Raw genomic sequence first — 20817 nt, 5'->3', positions numbered from 1 at the left:
TCACTTTCTCCACACCACTCATGATTTTATAGACCTCTATCATACCCCCCTTAGTCTTCTCTTTTCCAAGCTGAAAAGTCCTTGCCTCTTTAATCTCTTCTCATACGGGACTCATTCCAAATCCCTAACCATTTTAGTTGCCCTTTTCTAATGCCAGAATATCTTTTTTGAGATGAGGGGACCACATCTGTACGCAATATTCAAGATGCGGGCGTACCATGGATTTATATAAGGGCAATAAGATATTCTCCGTCTTATTCTCTATCCCTTTTTTAATGATTCCTAACATCCCGTTTGCTTTTTTGACTGCCGCTGCACACTGCGTGGACGTCTTCAGTGAACTATCCACGATGACTCCAAGATTTTTCTCCTGATTAGTTGTAGCTAAATTAGCCCCCATCATATTGTATGGGGTTATTTTTTCCAATGTGCATTACTGTACATTTATCCACATTAAATGTCATTTGCAATTTTGTTGCCCAATCACTTAGTTTTGTGAGATCTTTTTGAAGTTCTTCACAGTCTGCCTTGGTCTTAACTATCCTGAGCAGTTTAGTATCATCTGCAAACTTTGCCACCTCGCTGTTTACCCCTTTCTCCAGATCATTTATGAATAAGTTGAATAGGATTGGTCCTAGGACTGACCCTTGGGGACACGGATTTCCAGCAGCATTATACCAGTGCCAAATAGGAAGGTAAAAATCCGTATTTCTACTCGAGATTCCCCTGTTTATGCATCCAGGGATTGCATTAGCCCTTTGGGCTACAGCTTTGCTCTGGGAGCATGTGTTCAGCTGATTATCCACCACAACCCCCGCAATCTATTTCAGTCAGTTTCCCAGAATAGAGTCCCCTATCCTCTAAGACAGACAAGATGTATACATTTACATGTAGCCATAGTAAAATGCATATGGTTTGCTTGCGCCCAAGCTTACCAACCGATCCAGATCACTCTGTATTAGTGACCCATCCCTCTTCATCATTTACCGCTCTCCCAATTTTTATGTCATATGCAACCTTTGTCAGTGATGATTTTGTTTTCTTCCAGATCATTTATAAAAATGTTAAATAGTGTAGGGCCAAGAACAGATCCCTGCAGCACCCCACTAGAAACACACCTGTTCAATGAGGATTCCCCATTTACAATTATGTTTGAAGACCTATCAGTTAGGTAGCTTTTAATCCACTTAATGTGTGCCATGTTAATTTTATATCTTAGGTACCAAGTCAAATGCCTTACAGCAGTCCAAGTATACTGTGTCAACACTATTATCTGTATAAACCAAACCTGTCATTTCATAAACAAAGTTAGTCTGACAGTATCTAATTTCCATAAACCCCTGTTTGGTATTAATTATACTACCTTCATTTAATTCTTTATTAATCGAGTCCTTTATCAGATGCTCCATTATCTTGCCTGGGATTAATGTTAGACTGGCAGGCCTCTAATTACCCAGATGATCCGTTTACCCTCGTTAAATATTGGCCCCTTAGCTTTCTTCCAGGCTTCTGGAACTTCCCTAGCGATCCCAGACTTATTGGAAAAAAAAATCAACATTTATGGAAACATTTGTATTAGTCTTATAGATTCTGTAAATCTGTTTTATATAAAACCTTCGTTCTGGGTCAGATTTAACTTGATAGTGTCCCTTTAAATTTGCCTGTAGAATGAGTCACTTTAGGACTAATAGCTAGTAATTTAAAACTTACCTGTACAAAGAAGATAAAGTGCTTAAAGGAGGTGTTGAGATGGGCCTCCTCCTGGAGCTGCATCACAGAGTCAAAGTGCTGGTGGTAAATATGGGCATAGACCCTAAAGAGACGCTTCAATATAGTCTTTGCCACAGACATGAAGTTCTTAGGAAAAGGGACACCTGAAAAGTGCAAACAAATGCAGAACATTTTTTAATCCAGTTTAATATATGAAAGCAGAAAGCCCAGCTGCTGAATGAAAATTTTCTGCCAAAGGGCACTAGACTTAATCAGAAACAATGAAACCCCAAGCTTCAGTAAGGGCATAAAACTTATTCTATTCAGTTGTAAAAATCTAGTCAATATACTTTTAATAAATTATATAAGAAACTGAGATATGGAGCAAATAATCACTTATGCAAAGCATCACTCACATCCCCTTTCCAGAAACTACTGAGCATCCATAGTTCTCTTTGAGGTCGACAAGAACTAAGGGGACTTAGCACCTTTTTAAAAAAACAGACCCTTTGTGCATATAGGCCCTGATTCAGCAAGGCACTTATGCACATGTCTAACTTTAAACATGCAAACAGTCTCCCTGAAGTCAATCATAAACGAAAGTGCTTGGCTGAATAGGGATGGGATACCCACTGGCCATAGGGGCCAAGTCTAATTATCTAACATCTGTATTCTAATTCTTGTTCTGATATGGACTTCCTGTGTGACCACACAGGGCAAGTCATTTAAATTATCACCCTAATCTGTAAAAAGAGAGTTAACTCCCTTTTGGAGAGCTTCTTAGGCCCCAATCCCACACACATTTACATACAAGCTTATTACTACTACCTTGGGCAGTCCCATTGACATTAATGGGACTATTTATGGAAGTGAAGTAAAGCATGTGTGTAAGTGTCTGCAGGATTGGGGCCTTAGCTATACTCCATAAGGATTTTAAATCAATGGGACTAGTACTCTTTAGTCACTTAGGTACTTTCAAAGATCTCACCCTTAGAAGCCTAATTATGGACTTTAAAAATTTTGGCCAGTATCCTAAAAATGTTTATCCTAACTGTGTGTTAACAAATCGAAAGTCTAAATAACTCTTAGAATCATAGAATATCAGGGTTGGAAGGGACCCCAGAAGGTCATCTAGTCCAACCCCCTGCTCGAAGCAGGACCAATTCCCAGTTAAATCATCCCAGCCAGGGCTTTGTCAAGTCTGACCTTAAAAACCTCTAAGGAAGGAGATTCTACCACCTCCCTAGGTAACGCATTCCAGTGTTTCACCACCCTCTTAGTGAAAAAGTTTTTCCTAATATCCAATCTAAACCTCCCCCACTGCAACTTGAGACCATTACTCCTCGTTCTGTCATCTGCTACCATTGAGAACAGTCTAGAGCCATCCTCTTTGGAACCCCCTTTCAGGTAGTTGAAAGCAGCTATCAAATCCCCCCTCATTCTTCTCTTCTGCAGGCTAAACAATCCCAGCTCCCTCAGCCTCTCCTCATAAGTCATGTGTTCCAGTCCCCTAATCATTTTTGTTGCCCTTCGCTGGACTCTCTCCAATTTACCCACATCCTTCTTGTAGTGTGGGGCCCAAAACTGGACACAGTACTCCAGATGAGGCCTCACCAATGTCGAATAGAGGGGAACGATCACATCCCTCGATCTGCTCGCTATGCCCCTACTTATACATCCCAAAATGCCATTGGCCTTCTTGGCAACAAGGGCACACTGCTGACTCATATCCAGCTTCTCGTCCACTGTCATCCCTAGGTCCTTTTCCGCAGAACTGCTGCCTAGCCATTCAGTCCCTAGTCTGTAGCGGTGCATTGGATTCTTCCATCCTAAGTGCAGGACCCTGCACTTATCCTTATTGAACCTCATCAGATTTCTTTTGGCCCAATCCTCCAATTTGTCTAGGTCCTTCTGTATCCTATCCCTTCCCTCCAGCGTATCTACCACTCCTCCCAGTTTAGTATCATCCGCAAATTTGCTGAGAGTGCAATCCACACCATCCTCCAGATCATTTATGAAGATATTGAACAAAACCGGCCCCAGGACCGACCCTTGGGGCACTCCACTTGATACCGGCTGCCAACTAGACATGGAGCCATTGATCACTACCCGTTGAGCCCGACAATCTAGCCAGCTTTCTACCCACCTTATAGTGCATTCATCCAGCCCATACTTCCTTAACTTGCTGACAAGAATACTGTGGGAGACCGTATCAAAAGCTTTGCTAAAGTCAAGAAACAATACATCCACTGCTTTCCCTTCATCCACAGAACCAGTAATCTCATCATAGAAGGCGATTAGATTAGTCAGGCATGACCTTCCCTTGGTGAATCCATGCTGGCTGTTCCTGATCACTTTCCTCTCATGCAAGTGCTTCAGGATTGATTCTTTGAGTACCTGCTCCATGATTTTTCCAGGGACTGAGGTGAGGCTGACTGGCCTGTAGTTCCCAGGATCCTCCTTCTTCCCTTTTTTAAAGATTGGCACTACATCAGCCTTTTTCCAGTCATCCGGGACTTCCCTGGTTCGCCACGAGTTTTCAAAGATAACGGCCAATGGCTCTGCAATCACAGCCGCCAATTCCTTCAGCACTCTCGGATGCAACTCGTCCGGCCCCATGGACTTGTGCACGTCCAGCTTTTCTAAATAGTCCCTAACCACCTCTATCTCCACAGAGGGCTGGCCATCTCTTCCCCATTTTGTGATGCCCAGCGCAGCAGTCTGGGAGCTGACCTTGTTAGTGAAAACAGAGGCAAAAAAAGCATTGAGTACATTAGCTTTTTCCACATCCTCTGTCACTAGGTTGCCTCCCTCATTCAGTAAGGGGCCCACACTTTCCTTGGCTTTCTTCTTGTTGCCAACACACCTGAAGAAACCCTTCTTGTTACTCTTGACATCTCTTGCTAGCTGCAGCTCCAGGTGCGATTTGGCCCTCCTGATATGATTCCTACATGCCCGAGCAATATTTTTATACTCTTCCCTGGTCATATGTCCAACCTTCCACTTCTTGTAAGCTTCTTTTTTATGTTTAAGATCCGCTAGGATTTCACCATTAAGCCAAGCTGGTCGCCTGCCATATTTACTATTCTTTCGACTCATCGGGATGGTTTGTCCCTGTAACCTCAACAGGGATTCCTTGAAATACAGCCAGCTCTCCTGGACTCCTTTCCCCTTCAAGTTAGTCCCCCAGGGGATCCTGGCCATCCGTTCCCTGAGGGAGTCGAAGTCTGCTTTCCTGAAGTCCAGGGTCCGTATCCTGCTGCTTACCTTTCTTCCCTGCGTCAGGATCCTGAACTCAACCAACTCATGGTCACTGCCTCCCAGATTCCCATCCACTTTTGTTTCCCCTACTAATTCTACCCGGTTTGTGAGCAGCAGGTCAAGAAAAGTGCCCCCCCAGTTGGCTCCTCTAGCACTTGCGTAGGGGACAATTTCCTGGTGCTTTCCAAAAACTTCCTGGATTGTCTATGCACCGCTGTATTGCTCTCCCAGCAGATATCAGGAAAATTAAAGTCACCCATGAGAATCAGGGCATGCGATCTAGTAGCTTCCATGTGCTGCCGGAAGAAAGCCTCATCTACCTCATCCCCCTGGTCCGGTGGTCTATAGCAGACTCCCACCACTACATCACTCTTGTTGCACACACTTATAAACTTAATCCAGAGACACTCAGGTTTTTCTACAGTTTCGTACCGGAGCTCTGAGCAGTCATACTGCTCCCTTACATACAGTGCTACTCCCCCACCTTTTCTGCCCTGCCTGTCCTTCCTGAACAGTTTATAACCATCCATGACAGTACTCCAGTTATGTGAGTTATCCCACCAAGCTGAAGCTTCTTAAACTGAAGCAATTTTGTTTTCAAGTCACAAAGATTTTATACCATCCAGAGGAATTTTCATTAAAAATACTAATTTATTCCCTTATGCTGCAGACACTTATGCACCATTTTAACACTAACCATGCATAATCCCACTGAAGTCCTTGCAGCTATTCATATTACTGTAGGAACACGTTTGCAGGATTTTTTTGACTAACAGTTTTATAAAATTCAGACAAGATCCCCTACCAGTAATTACATATAAAAACAAATTACAATGTAGTTCATTATACATTTTAACCTACATTTGCAAAAGAACACATTTTCAAATTACATTTACAAAGCTTCAAGCTCATTTAAATTGATTACAAAAAAACAACTAAGTGACCTAAATGGATTAGTTAAGTCACTCTATACTTACCTTCAACAAACAAGTATTAGTAGACAGCAAAATAGGAGATCATAACATATGGAAATGTCTACTGCTTTTTCTACCCCAAAAATCTGCATATTGAATTAAATTCAGTATGAGATTTGATTTATAAGGAAAAGTTAAGCATTTTAAACAGTGGTGGTCCATAGCTTGTTCCTCCCCTCTCCCATCCAGAGCAGGAAACACTTTCAACTTTCTCTCTTTATTTGGGTTACAAGTGAATTATGTAACTGGAACCATGATACTTGTGTATTTAGGCTAAGTTTTCATTGCAAAAAAGGTGCATTTTTATGCTGTTAGGTTTCTTGATGCAAAATCCTACTGGAGACAATTTGCAAGTAGTTTTGACTCAGACGTACCCAGTTGGGGTAAACCACAGATTGCAGGGCATGTACTGTATAATCTATGAAGCAGTATTAATTTTCAGTGAGGTTCAGGCAGCTAATTGATCCTTAAGTGTTTGAAACATTAGATTTTTAAATGATACCTTTTAACTACTCTACACAACATCATGTCTACCAATAAGAGAGTTTTTAGGATGCACTGCAAAGAACATTAAGAACTTTTTCTTATTTTAAACAAATTTCAAAATAAAGTCCATGGCTGGCAAACACCTGGCAACAAATCTCATTTGAAGAGTTCTGAGTTTGTTCTTACTGGAGTTTACTTTCTTGGCCATATTATACCCCCTAATCCTCACCATGGGAGATTTCTATCACTTAGAAACTTTGAGATTAGATTTTTCTGCTTATTTGGAGATGTGAACCTGACATACAGTAGCTTCAGTAAAGACACAGATTTGAGGTGAGACTTTACGAGGGATGGTGTTAAATTCTAGTTCTAGTGCAGTGGTGGGCAACCTGCGGCCCGTCAGGGTAATCCGCTGGCAGGCCGTGAGACAGTTTGCTTACATTGACCGTCCACAGGCACAGTCACCCGCAGCTCCCAGTGGCCAAAGTTCGCCGTTCCCAGCAGATTATCCTGACAGGTCATGTGTGGTCTGCGGGCTACACGTTTCCCACCATTGTTCTAGTGATTATAGGATCAGAATCTACCCCATTATCATAGCTGCAAGTTTGTTATCATGGGAAAAATGTCACAGATACCATGACTTTCCCATGCGTCTACGACCTGTCTCTGTGTCCATGACTTCAATAAACTCGCCCAATGCTGCTCAGGTTTGGCCCAGCTGCCCCTCCACCATGACGAGTGGGGGGCCAGGCCAAATTTGAGTTAGTGGTGTTGCGACCTGGTGTATGGTGTTGCAATGGCGCTCAGGTTTGTCCCAGCTGCTTGTGCATCATATCATGATGGACGGGCACCCAGACCAAACTTGAGCAGTGCTATGACTCCATGCACTAGGTTGCAACACCTGGAGTGGGGAGCTGGGTCCAAGCCCAAAGGACAAGAGCTACCCCTAAAGGGTGAGCACGGGGCAGGCTTGATCTCCAGCACCTGCACCCCTCCGTCCCACCTCTTCATTTGTCACAAAACCCATGACTTTTACTAAATGTACCATAACTACTCTGTGATTTTTTTTTTAAATGCTGTGACAAATCTGCAGCTCTACCCATGGTATATATTCACACAGGAAGGATTGGGTGACATGATTTGAAAAGAGAGAGCCTGCATTCCCAACTTCAGACTAGATGAATTTTTATACCAGTATTATCCAGTTAAAAATAGGATATAACAAGAGAAATACGCCAACAACCAGTGACTGCCACCATAGCTCCTCTCTAATGCAGCTAAGTACTTTTATAGCCCTCACCACCACAGTATTCCCCTGCCTAGTGCACGAATGTCATGATTTCACTTACCAATCTTTGAAGGAAAGAGGGTTTCATCATCCAACTGGTCCTGAACCCATGTCATCAAATAATCAATGTACTTTGGAGCTGAACATTTAATTGGTTTCTTTATATTGGTACCATCTGCCCAGTGGTATTCATACCTATGGAAAAAACCAAGGTTTCTTTAAACAAAGAAAAATAATTTTACTTTTTCAGATACTTCTTTATTAGGCACAGGCTCTCCCTGTTTTACTTGTTAAACAATGGTAGTGCAAACAAATTTTTTTTAGCTGAACCATGATTAAAAAAGGGGCTCGATCAGAACCCAACCAGGAAATTGGAATTTTGGGTTCTGGCTTAAACCAGCTTCCATGTCATTTTTATACACAATTGTGTTAGTTTCTTTTTCTTACGGTTTAGAGTCTCCACTTCCTATTGTGCAATTGAGGAGAGCTGACCACAGCTCCCTTTAGAGCCAATTAATAATGCTGCTTGAGCTGCCATGAGGAGATGTACTAGAGAGGTCCCATTTTCCCCTTCCAAAGTTTAAGTGATCTGCCTCTGCAGCAATCCCTTGTCCTGCTTGCCTTGGAGTGAAGGGTCTGGGCCAGAAGCCACTGCAACGCAATAAAGATGGTTCTCTTTCTTTATAATCTATTGGGAAGGTAAAGATTTTTAAAAAGCTGGAGTAAACTGATACACAGAGAAATGAAATAGCTTGCCCGAGAAGTCCAAGCTGGGGACAAAAGCCAGCAGTCCCTATTTCCAGTTGCTATTTGAATCATTTGATATAGCATTGCCTTTAATATTTCATAATGGCTTCTTTGGGCTTGAACCCATCGTTCCTGAGTTATGGTAGAAGTATACGTAACAATGAATATTGCATTATAGTTGACGTTCTATATGCAGTAACAGAGTCAAAGACAGAGTCCCAACTTTAAATGTAACCAGGGTACTTTGCGAATATGCAGTATTTTATGATTCTGTGTGTAGAATTAACTTTAATGTCTTAAATGTGCAATGTGACACATTTGACATGGAAATCATGGGCCAGATCCTCATCTAGTGTGAACTGGCATAGCTCCACTGAAGTCAATGAAGCTACATCAATTTATGCCAGATGAGGATCTGGCCCTATATCTTTAATGTGATTAAATTTAACATCCTTGAGGGGAGAAAGAGGCCAGAGAAACCCACCACAGCAGCATTTAACTTCAAATAGGGGAACTACACAAAAATGAGGAAGCTAATTAAAAGGAGCAGTTGCAAGGGGGAAATGCCTGCAAACTGCACGGAGATTCTTTAGTTTGAGCCTCTATTATGGTATTTTTAAATGTATACCTCAAATAAAAGAAAACAGTAAGAGGACCAAAAAAATACCACCATTTCTAGACAAAACTACAGACTAAAAGAAGCAATTAGAGGCCTTTTAAAAATTGGAAGTTCAATCCTAGTGAGGAAAACAGAAAGGATTGGGATCTACAACATAATGAGTGGCGTTGAGATAGCAAATAAGGAAGTGTTATTTACTCTGTCACATAACACAAAAACCAAGAGTCGCCCAGTGAAATGAATAGGCAGCAGATTTAACACAAACATAAGGAATTACTTCTTCACAAAACGTACAGTCAGTCGGTGGAACTTGTTATGATGGGATGCTGTGAAGGCCAACAGCATAACTGGGTTCAAAAAAGGATTAGATGAGTTCATGGACAATAGGTCCATCCATGGCTATTAGCCAAGTTGGTCAGGGATGCAACCCCATGCTTCACATGTCTTTAAGCCTCCAACTGCTAGAAGCTGGGATTGGATGGACAAGGAATGGATCGCTCAAAACTGCCCTGTTCTGTTCATTCTCTGTGAAGCACCTGGCACTGGCCACTGTCAGAGACAGGATACTGGGCTAGATGGACCATTGGTCTGACTCACTGTGACCATTTTTATGTTCTTATGCTCCTGGTTTCTGACATTTTAAACTCTTAACCATACCACAGAACAAGTTTAATTTTATAATAAGATTAAACAAAAATCACTAAAGGGAGAGTGCTAATGAGTTTATTACAGGATTTATGCAACTTATGTTTCCTACACTCTGTGGGAGTGTACTTCAGAGTGTGAAATGAAGTGTGAAATTAGAGGCACTGAGACCCAGCTGTCCTGGCAGTCTTTCTAATGAGCCATAGTGCTTTTCATTTCAAAGCATCCACTCTGACACAGTGGATTCTGGGATGAATAACCCATAGCATAGGAAGCTGAAAATTTTAAGTGCGTGTCCCACCTTCCAGGCCCCCTCTAATACTAGGCAAAATTCAGAGATAATGAAAAGTTACATTGGTGGGATGTATGCATTGAGAAGCTAGGAGAGGAGTGTGTAAGACTGTCTAATATAAAGCATTCTGTTGGTTGCTTTTCCTAATACACCCGTTCCGTCTGCCCATTCAGCATTTAAGTCAATGATCCCACACATCATCAATAAACTCACATTAACTCTGAATCTTGCCCGCCATTGGTGGGAGGGAAGGGAAGAAGGCAACCAGAACGACTAGTTCAGTACAGACAGCTGCCAGGATACAGGAGGGTCCAGAGGATCAAAGTCTGTATGTGAATATCCAAAAATGGTGTATACCCATAACTGCGCTATGTGTGCCCTTAAATCGGGAAGGAAAATACTATGCATCTTTATTTCTTACATTTTTCCAAAACTTGGCAAAATGAAGAGTGAATCTTTTCTGTGGCTGAGAGATGTGCTAAATTTTAAACCAAAACCATTCGAGTTATTCCAACATGCTAAAAAAGCACATTTGAAAAATGCCTTAATTGTAGTTTTCACCAGTGTTCTCATGCTCAGCCTAGCTGACTGTCTTCCAAGTTCCCTTTTACCCCACCCCCATGCAAAAATCATTTGGGACTGGAAAAAAGAAGAAAATTTTAGTCAAAAAGGCATTTGGGGAGGAACTGAAGGTACATGTAAAAAAATCACAATTAGAAGGCACTGTATTATGTACTATATTCCTCATTAAACGGGCATCCATCAGAACAAACAGCGAAGAGTCCTGTGGCACCTTATAGACTAACAGATGTATTGGAGCATAAGCTTTCGTGGGTGAATACCCACTTCACTGGATGTATTCACCCATGAAAGCTTATGCTCCAATACGTCTTAGTCTATATGGTGCCACAGGACTCTTTGCCACTTTTACAGATCCAGACTAACACGGCTACCCCTCTGATACTTGACACCATGAGAACAAAGAAAGCTCAGCTCAGACCAGATGCGGTAGCAAGCAGTAGCCAGCGAGCTGAGCCAGAACAAGAAGATGAGCTGACCAAACCATATAGATAGATAGATTACTGGTTGTAGGAGAAGGAAAGAAGTTATAAGTTTGGCATGTTATCCTGCAGTTACCAAGCAGAAACTGACCACAACTGTTGAATGCTAGAGATGGAAGGAAAAACAGAGTCATGAGTGTAGCTCATTAGGATTTAGCCAGTATTACAAAAACATCTATCTGGGGTCTGATTGTACAAGCTCTTTGTGCTTGGGAATCCCATAGGGTACAGTGAGAATTTGGCTCACTTGAAGGCTTGCAAGGACCTATATAATTCACAAGGGAACTGGTGCTCTATAAACATTTGAGGGAATTTTTTTTTTTTAAGTCTTATTACAATATACCTAGGGCTGAATACTGAAGCCTTTATACATGCAAATATAAAGTATGACTAATTCCATTAAAGTCCAGTGGACTACTATTCAGGAAAAGCATTTGCAGGAAAATGGATGTTGTTTTGCTAAATGCTTTAACATCATTTGTTAAAGAAGTTATTTAAAACGTTCAGGCCCTGATCCTGCAACGAAAACCATACAGCAGACCTCTATAGAATCGCTTGAAGTCAACAGAATGACTAATGCTTAAAGTTGAACACATAGCTAATTGTTTGAGGAATCCAGAGCCTTTGAGTGTAAGCTCATTAGAGCAGGGACTGTTCCTTTATCTGTGTTTCTACAGTGCCTCACACAAGAGTCCAAATCTAGACTGGAGCCTTTGGTGTTACCACAACAGAAGTGTTTTAATTCAGATCATCAGTTACTTTGTAATGAGCGAAATTTAATAATTTTGATCCTCTATATATTTAAAAAAAAAAACGTTAAGTTAAAGCTGGCAACTAGAGTCCCATTTTAAAAATTGTTTTCAGGGAATGTTGAGGAAACTAGTTTGAGGAATTATATGCAGTATCTATTGCTGCTAACATCCTTTTGCTGATCATGAATCATACGTCCCTCCATTGGCTTCCAGTAAGGAGAGCAAAGGCAATTCAAGCTCTGAAGACATCAGCAAGACTGTACATCTGCAAAAGTACATCTGAAACCCTGAGTCTGAGACTGATGCACAGGGTTTTGTGATCTAAGTAATTTCAAGGGACCACCCAAACCTTTATGTAGGAATTGACAGTAGGTCTCCAAGAAAGCAATCTGAGTTCTGCAGTGTTACACAGAAAACTTGGAAAAACTGCATACTTTACTCATATGAAGTTTCTCTCTCACTAACAAACCCCAACAGTCAAACTAAAAGCAGACATCAAGTGTTCCAGTTCAAACAGGAAGTGTTGAAAGGAAAGCACACCAAATATAGAAACAGGAACTTTCTAAGCTAAAACTTTCAAGCCTAGATATTACCAGTTAACAAATAAAATAAAATCATAGGACACGGTTTTACATTGAATACTGCAGGTCAGCCAGACTCCTTTTTCACTGAGTCATAGTTGTAAACTTTCATTAGTCTTTGCTGACTATAGTGAACAAAAATCTTCTACACCTCCAGAAGAAATGCCACAATCAGAATACCTAGCTGTGGCATGTGCCACTAAGCTCCAATCTAGTCAGTGTTTGCAGTAAACTGCTGGAAGAAAAAAAAACTGTAGTGAAACTTGTTTCTTTCTGCCCCGAAAGAGATGCTTTATATGTGCTACCTGCCATATTAGACACATCTGAATATGAGACAACTCTCATGTGCATTCAAACCCATCACGTACTTCTCTTTACCCCCACAAGACATCAGACCTACTGCCTGCAACACTTTGCCACAAGAGCATATCCTTTCCCACCGCAAGAGATATATGAGCCTTCCTTTGAGATGACTAGACCCTTTCCACAGAACAACTGGCACTATTAGGTTGCTCCAGTAGATAACACATCTGATCTTGTGCTGCTAAAAACCACAATGCTTTATGAGTGCATGGGAAGTTTTTGTGGACATGTGTGAAGCTACAAAACAAGAGTCCATTACCGCTGCAAGAATTCAGAATACTGTGTATACTTGGCATGGAAAACACAACCTACACCAAATTAAATAATAATAATAATAAAAAAAATTTTAAAAATGGAGCATGTTACTACAAAAGTCCCTAGTCCAAATAAAGCAAAGGGTTTTTATGAGATATTCAGCATTGGGCTCGATATATTAATGTTTGTGACAACAAAGTAAGTAGTCTATTATATTGCTGAGTTTCTCATATATGTTTTGTATTCTTCTGAAAGAAGTCTGGAGTTCCTGTGAAGGCACTCCTTCCTGTTTTGAACCAGTATAATCATGACCATTCAGCTTCCCCTATTTCCAGCCATCCATCTCTGCCGGGTGAGGTCACTGGACAGAATTTATGACTTTTTCTACCCCTAGGTACAGAGCCTAGATGCTGTGGGTGGGTGTTAATGAAGTGAAAACAATTGTTTTTTAGTTTTCAAAATCAGCATAAGTGGTCTGAGTAAATTCTTCACACATGTGAATAATCTAAAAAAAGATTCTTGATCAATAGATTAATATGCAGTTCTGTAACGTAACTAAGGTGCTTTAAAACAAAATGTTTTCTTGAAAAAAAAAGTTTCACTGAATCAATATATTTGGATCATGAATATGACCGGAATCTCTGTGATCTTCAGACCAACAGAGATAATGTTGTGACCCATCCTTCACTCCTGTGTAAATATACAGTATTAAAGACACCAGATTGAACCAATGATATCTCTAAGTCCAACAACCTCCCTCTGACAGCACCAGTACCCGACAGCTCACAAGAACGCAAAGTTCCCCAAAATGCACCTTGTCAATTTTGCAGTGCTGTATGTGGGGGGATAGGAAATAATTCACAGGGGCATGACAATGAGGCTATAAAACACCGCATGATTATCTGTTCTTTTTCCATTAATGTTGCATGTTTTTTTATATTTGTGACCTACCCCTGTTCATATACTATGGCTGGTCTACTGCAGTGAGTTTCCTACCTTGGTCCAGCAGACATCACTGGACAGCTTGCTTCTGTGCAGAATTCTGTGATGGTCCCATATAACATATTGATCTGATTGAAGAAATCCACAGCTGTAAAGATAACACATCAACTTTAAGTGTACATGGAATTTAAAGACTTATGTTGATGTTATCTTCTCTGGTGGATTATCTGGTCAGATGGAAATACCATCATCACTAGTGTGAACACAACACATCATTTTCAGAGAAAAGTGGTTTTCATTCTGTATTGCACCACACTGCCAGTAACAACCTTCTCAGAGTGAAGATTTCTATTCTCTAGCCATTTTGATCTGACCTTTTTTTTTATTGGAACATCATAGTCCTATTTCACTAAAATATTTAAGTCTAGTGTGCAATTTCCCTTGGTTGAATTCAATCTTTTGGGAAAGCCATGTAGTGGCTGCCAAGCTCAAAACCTTAGAGTGCTGAAAACCAATGTCTTAACATCTGAAAATAGACTCCCCAGCTTGCAAACAATACGGGGAGTCAGCATTAATCTGTAAGTGTAGTGGTAAAATATCACATGCTAAAATCATGCCGAAATGACTTTCAAAGTCTTTAGTTTGAAGACCAGTGCAAACATTTTCAGGATCAGTAATCTTTTTCTAACCACTAGTCCTAAAGGAGTGCTCAGAAAAAAAAAAATCCCAATCCTTGCACTGATTATTACTCCACTAGTAAAACACGGGTATTACAATGTGCTCCTTACAATTTAAGGCAGACACTTTCAGACTAAAGATAGCCTGTATATAATTTTCTTGTTTAGTTTGAGAACAGCCACTTAAAATTTCTTAGAATATATTAGTATAGATTAGACTATACCTGGAAACCCTTTTAAAAAGGGGAAGTCTAGTTTAAATTGTTTCATTGTAGTCCAGCTTGGAATTGACACTCGTGTTGCCAGTGAATTAGTCAAGATAGGAGTTTTAGTGTAGTTGAACAACAAGATTACTTAAACTGCTATTAAATAAAAATTAATCCACATTTATTAATAGTTTTAAATTATCAAAATTGATCCAGTGTTCATATTATGTACAAAAGATACTACGCTTATATGGTACATGTCTTGGAAAATATGGAGTGTGTCTACAAGCTTCCATCACACACATTCCTGCCTGACAGAATGTCATCTGAGCATAAACCAAGAGTTAAACGGTGAGAATGTGACATGTGTTCTAGGCACCACTAACGTTCTTTTTGAAGCCTGTGACAGTTACTGTTTGCTTAATAATCCAATATAATAAAACAAAAAGCCAAAATAAAATGAACAGAGAAATATTGGTTTGGAAATATCCCTCTCCCCTCAAAAGAATTAGGCTCAGATTCTTCAGGTATGTAAGTGTTGCTGCACACAGCCTCACAACGCCTAACCAATTTAGGAGCCTAAATCACATTTTCAGAAGGGATTTAGGCACTTAGGAGCCAAAATCCCACTGACAGTCGATAAATCTAAAAATGAAGTATCCAGTCAATATTTGTAAGTGTGAAAAGATGCTTTAAAATACACAGTTTTCTCAAGTATGCAGCCAGTTATTTTTTCTAAGGACTTACTGTTAACTGCAATCCATTCATTGAGGTCCTCTCCTTCTGGCAACATAACTGCTTGTCTAAGATTACCACTTCCCAAGGTTGCTTCTGCATGTTTCAAGAGCTCGTACTGATGGGAGCCTTCAGGAATATTCTTCTTGGGTTTGAATGTTTTAGAGGACCGACTGCCACTGATAGAACAGATACGGATTTTCAATTATGTTGTCAATAGTAGTTCTACATTTCAAAGTGGAACTTTTAATTCCAAAGACTATATATTCTCATATTTTATTAAACATCTAACGGAACATTTATCTGTGTACTATACTAGCCTTGCTGAATTCTCCTTGCTCCTGGCAAGTGACATTATGTTTTTCATTATCACCTTTCTGGTAAAAGAGCAGGGTGAGCAGATTTTGTGCCTGGGCTGGTAAGTTTTCATGACAAGACCATACCATACAACCACATGACATGAATTACTGTAAGAAACACTGAACAGAATGTGGTTGATATTTAACCAATTAGATTTCATTTCAAGTTTGGGGCCTGATCATGAAATGCTTATGAATGTAGTCCTTAGACATGAAAATACTTCAGTGAGAATAATCATGTGAGTGAGGATTATAGGATGCTGCCCCATGCAATTATTTACATCAGTCAACTCATTGGCAATGCGTTTAAAGTATGATTGAATATTTTGCATGACAATTTTTTAAAAAACTTTTATAGTACCTTTCAGCCAAGGAGTTCAGAGTCTGTTACCAACAATTTAATCTCACAACACCCTGTGAGGCAGGTAAATATTCCCATTTTACAAATAGGGAAACTGAGGAATAGATAGGTTAATGCATGTCCAAGATCATATATCAAATCACTGGTCAAAGTTGGAATTAGAACCTAAGAGTCCTGGCTACCTAGGTTCCCCTGACCCATTTTAGCCAGTCCTTCTCTAATAGTAACTGTTTCATGTAATACAATGTTCATTAGCACGACAGATTTGCTGATGGAGAGATAAACCCAAATAATTATAGAAAATAGTTATCTACAGAACCACACCACACTGAGTATATGCAAAAAATACAAGTGTCGTTACAGACCATACTGCAAAAAAACAATAATCATACAGGAATCCTTTACCTAGGATCAAAGGCTATAGTGATCACCCTAACTCCCAGCATAGTTACCTCTCCTTTCCAGCCCGTTTTTAAACAATTATGAACATCACCTTCAAAAGCCCAGCATGCTGTTCAGCAGAAATGGCCCTAATTCATTGTTAAAAATCTATATCTTCCTGGACATACCTATGATGATCCAGACTACCAGTCAATTACACGTTTGGGCTGGATACCGGGAGCTTTTCTCATATTGAGTAGTACTTATGAGAACAGTCCCATTGAAATCAATGAATCTATTTGTGCACATTAGTCAACCCAAGTAAGAGCTGCTGAATCAGACCCTTTGTGAGCAGAAAGGACACAAAGAAAAACATATATTTGTATTTAAATTATAAAACCAGGGTCTTCTGACAAATAGTGCCTATCCCACTGGAGTCCAGATCCTGAGCGGGGCCTCAAAGGTGCCATTACAATACAAACAACAAGTAGCAGTAATAATAATAATACATGGCAATTTAGGGGGCCATGTACACAAATAGCCAGAAAAATCAGGTTATCAGAATGTAAAGTGGTGAATCCAGATATCCTTAAACAGCAATACCCACTTGCCTTTGTTGACCATGAACAGGGGGCTAATTCTTCTCTTGCTTACACCCGTGATTTACACCAGTGCAAGTGACAGGAGAATCAGGCCCAAAGTTTTGCTGTTAACCCTATGATGGAAATAAACACACTAGTTTGGTGCAAAAGCTTTGGTACTACCAGCAATACACTGGCAAATCAAGCTCGTTTGGCTCATATGCGTGTCCTACTAGCTGCCTGGTGCAGCCTGAGTCAACGGCGAAATGCTAACGGTGCAGATTCTGGACTCAGTGGAGTTCACCCTGCACATGACAGAGGCCTCTGCCTTGAGCACATCAAGCTTTCAAACCATGCCAGTGTAACCCACACACTGTGTGGTGTTGTGTCCCATCTAGTGGCACTGAGACCACTTAGAGAGAGAGAGAGATGAATGAGTTTGTTCTACAGCCTTAGCTAACAGCCAGTTGGCTTTTAGCTCATGCGGTAGAGGCTCATGCACTAAGCTCCAGAGGTCCCGGGTTTGATTCCATCCATCCACCCACCCACCCATGACTGGGGTCTGTGGCGTTACACCAGCATCTCCCCTAGAGCAGCAGGGTCAAACCTGAATGATAGAGGACATCTACCCGGTGCCAAAGGTCACAGCCCTGTTCCCTGCACCCGGGGCTTCAGGCTGGATTCTGCAATCCTCCTCTCAACCCTCCCTGCTCACACATGGCACCTGCCCTATATGCAGGGTCTGCAACCCCCCAGGTCACGGATTCCTTCCCCACCAGGCCAAGAGCCACCAACCCCCTTTCCCCCACTCCATGCCGCTTCCCATGCCAAGGGCCACCCCCCCCACAAGCGACCGATACCTTCCCCCCCAACCTCTTCACAGGTCCCACCCCCACCGAACGAGCATCCCCCCTACCCCATGGGCTACAGATCCTGCCCCCGATCACCCCCAACTCTCCTCCCTCCCCCCGCCAACCTCTTCACAGCCCCCCCCCCCGATCCTCCCCCTCCTACCCCACAGGCTACAGATCTCCGATCACCCCCAATTCTCCTCCCCGCTCCCCAACCTCTTGACGGGTCGTCCCCCCCATCCTCCCCCACAGGCTACAGATCTCTGATCATCCCCAGTTCTCCTCCCCCCTTCCCAAACCTCTTCACAGGTCCCACCCCCGCCTAGCGAGCATCCCCTCCTACCCCACGGACTACAGATCCCACCCCCCGATCACCCCCAATTCTCCTCCCCCCCGATTCCCCCCTCCTATTCCACGGGCTACAGATCCCATGCCCCACGATCACCCCCAATTCTCTCCCCCCCAACCTCTTCACAGGTCCCCCCCCCATCTTCCCCCTCCTACCCCACGGGCTATAGATCTCCGATCACCCCCAATTCTCCTCCCCAACCTCTTCATGGGTCCCACCCCCCGATCCTCTCCCTCCTACCCCACAGGCTACAGATTTCCAATCACCCCCAACTCTCCTCTCTCCCCTCCCCAACCTCTTCATGGGTCCCACCCCCGCCTATCGAGCATCCCCTCCTACCCCACGGACTACAGATCCCGCCCCCCGATCACCCCCAATTTTCTCCCCCCCAACCTCTTCACGGGTCTGCCCCGATCCCCCCCCACCCCACGGGCTACAGATCCCGCCCCCCCGAATTCTCCTCCCTGCTCCCCAACGTCTTCACAGGTCCCACCCCCGCCTAGTGAGCATCCCCTCCTATCCCACGGAGTACAGATCCCGCCCCCCTGATCACCCCCAATTCTCTCCCCCCCGATTTCCCCCTCCTACCCCACGGACTTACAGATCCCGCCCTCCTGATCACCCCCAACTCTCCTCCCTCCCCCCGCCAACCTCTTCACAGGTCTCCCCCCGATCCTCCCCCTCCAACCCCACAGGCTACAGATCTCTGATCACCCCCAATTCTCCTCCCCGCTCCCCAACCTCTTGACGGGTCCCCCCCCCCCCATCTTCCCCCACAGGCTACAGATCTCTGATCATCCCCAGTTCTCCTCCCCCCTTCCCAAACCACTTCACAGGTCCCACCCCCGCCTAGCGAGCATCCCCTCCTACCCCACGGACTACAGATCCCACCCCCCGATCACCCCCAATTCTCCTCCCCCCCGATTCCCCCCTCCTATTCCACGGGCTACAGATCCCACGTCCCGCGATCACCCCCAATTCTCTCCCCCCCAACCTCTTCACAGGTCGTCCCGCCCCCGATCTTCTCCCTCCTACCCCACGGGCTACAGATCCCGCCCCCCAATCACCCCCAATTCTCCTCCCCCCCCATTTCCCCCTTCTATTCCATGGGCTACAGACCCCACCCCCTGCAATCACCCCCAATTCTCTACCCCCCAACCTCTTCACAGGTCCCCCCCCAATCTTCCCCCTCCTACCCCACGGGCTACAGATCTCCGATCACCCCCAATTCTCCTCCCCCCTCCCCAACCTCTTCATGGGTCCCACCCCCCGATCCTCTCCCTCCTACCCCACAGGCTACAGATTTCCAATCACCCCCAACTCTCCTCGCTCCCCTCCCCAACCTCTTCACGGGTCCCACCCCCGCCTATCGAGCATCCCCTCCTACCCCACGGACTACAGATCCCGCCCCCCGATCACCCCCAATTCTCTCCCCCCCAACCTCTTCACGGGTCTCCCCGATCCCCCCCCACCCCACGGGCTACAGATCCCGCCCCCCCGAATTCTCCTCCCTGCTCCCCAACGTCTTCACAGGTCCCACCCCCGCCTAGCGAGCATCTCCTCCTATCCCACGGAGTACAGATCCCGCCCCCCTGATCACCCCCAATTCTCTCCCCCACGATTTCCCCCTCCTACCCCACGGACTTACAGATCCCGCCCCCCTGATCACCCCCAATTCTCTCCCCCCCCGAACCCCTCCCACCCCACGGGCTACAGATCCCGCCCCCCCACCACCCCCAATTCTCTCCCCCCCCGAACCCCCCCCACCCCACGGGCTACAGATCCCGCCCCCCCCACCACCCCCAACTCCCCTCCCTCCCCTTCAACCTCTTCACAGGTCCCCCCCCGAATCCCCCCTCCTACCCCACGGGCTACAGAGCCCGCCCCCCCGATCACCCCCAACTCTCCTCCCCGCTCCCCAACCTCTTCACGACCCCCCCGCCGCCGCCTAGCGAGCAGACCCCCGCCCCGAGGCAGGCTCCCTCCCCCTCGCCCCGGGAGCCCCCCGGCCACTCACAAGAGGAAGCTCATCTTCAGGCTGCGGAAGGGGGAGGGGGGTCCCGGCGGGGGGAGGGGAGGCGCCGCTGGCTGCGTCCGGCCCTGAGCTGCGCAGCGAGAGCGAGCCACCAACTGCCTCCCCGCCGCGAGCGCCGGGCCGGGCGGGGCCGCGCGCAGGATCTCGCGAGAGGAGCGCGCGGCCCCGCCCCCCCGGGCAAGGAAAAGGGCGGGGCGGAGAGGAGGGGTTGGCTGGCGGAGGGAGCGGGTGGGGAGGGGAGGCAGGATGGAGGACAAGGTGAAGGGGGGATGGGGCGTTAGCGGTACAGCCTCCGCCCCCACCCAT

General features: G+C 44.2%; 1 protein-coding gene across 1 annotated transcript in view; it reads right to left on the bottom strand.

The window, feature by feature from the left end:
• The window catches only part of MOB1A (MOB kinase activator 1A), a 27388-nt gene extending 6571 nt beyond the window's left edge, over positions 1–20817 (bottom strand). The window contains 6 exon segments of the mRNA XM_077805872.1: positions 1711–1874; positions 7781–7914; positions 14031–14124; positions 15607–15773; positions 20494–20684; positions 20686–20817. Coding sequence (XP_077661998.1) covers positions 1711–1874; positions 7781–7914; positions 14031–14124; positions 15607–15773; positions 20494–20684; positions 20686–20817 — 882 coding nt within the window.

The sequence above is a fragment of the Eretmochelys imbricata genome, chromosome 26 (genome assembly GCF_965152235.1).
Source record: "Eretmochelys imbricata isolate rEreImb1 chromosome 26, rEreImb1.hap1, whole genome shotgun sequence".
Taxonomy (NCBI): Eukaryota; Metazoa; Chordata; order Testudines; family Cheloniidae; genus Eretmochelys; species Eretmochelys imbricata.
The sequence above is the reverse complement of the archived record's forward strand: the minus strand, read 5'-3'. Positions and strand labels throughout refer to the sequence as shown.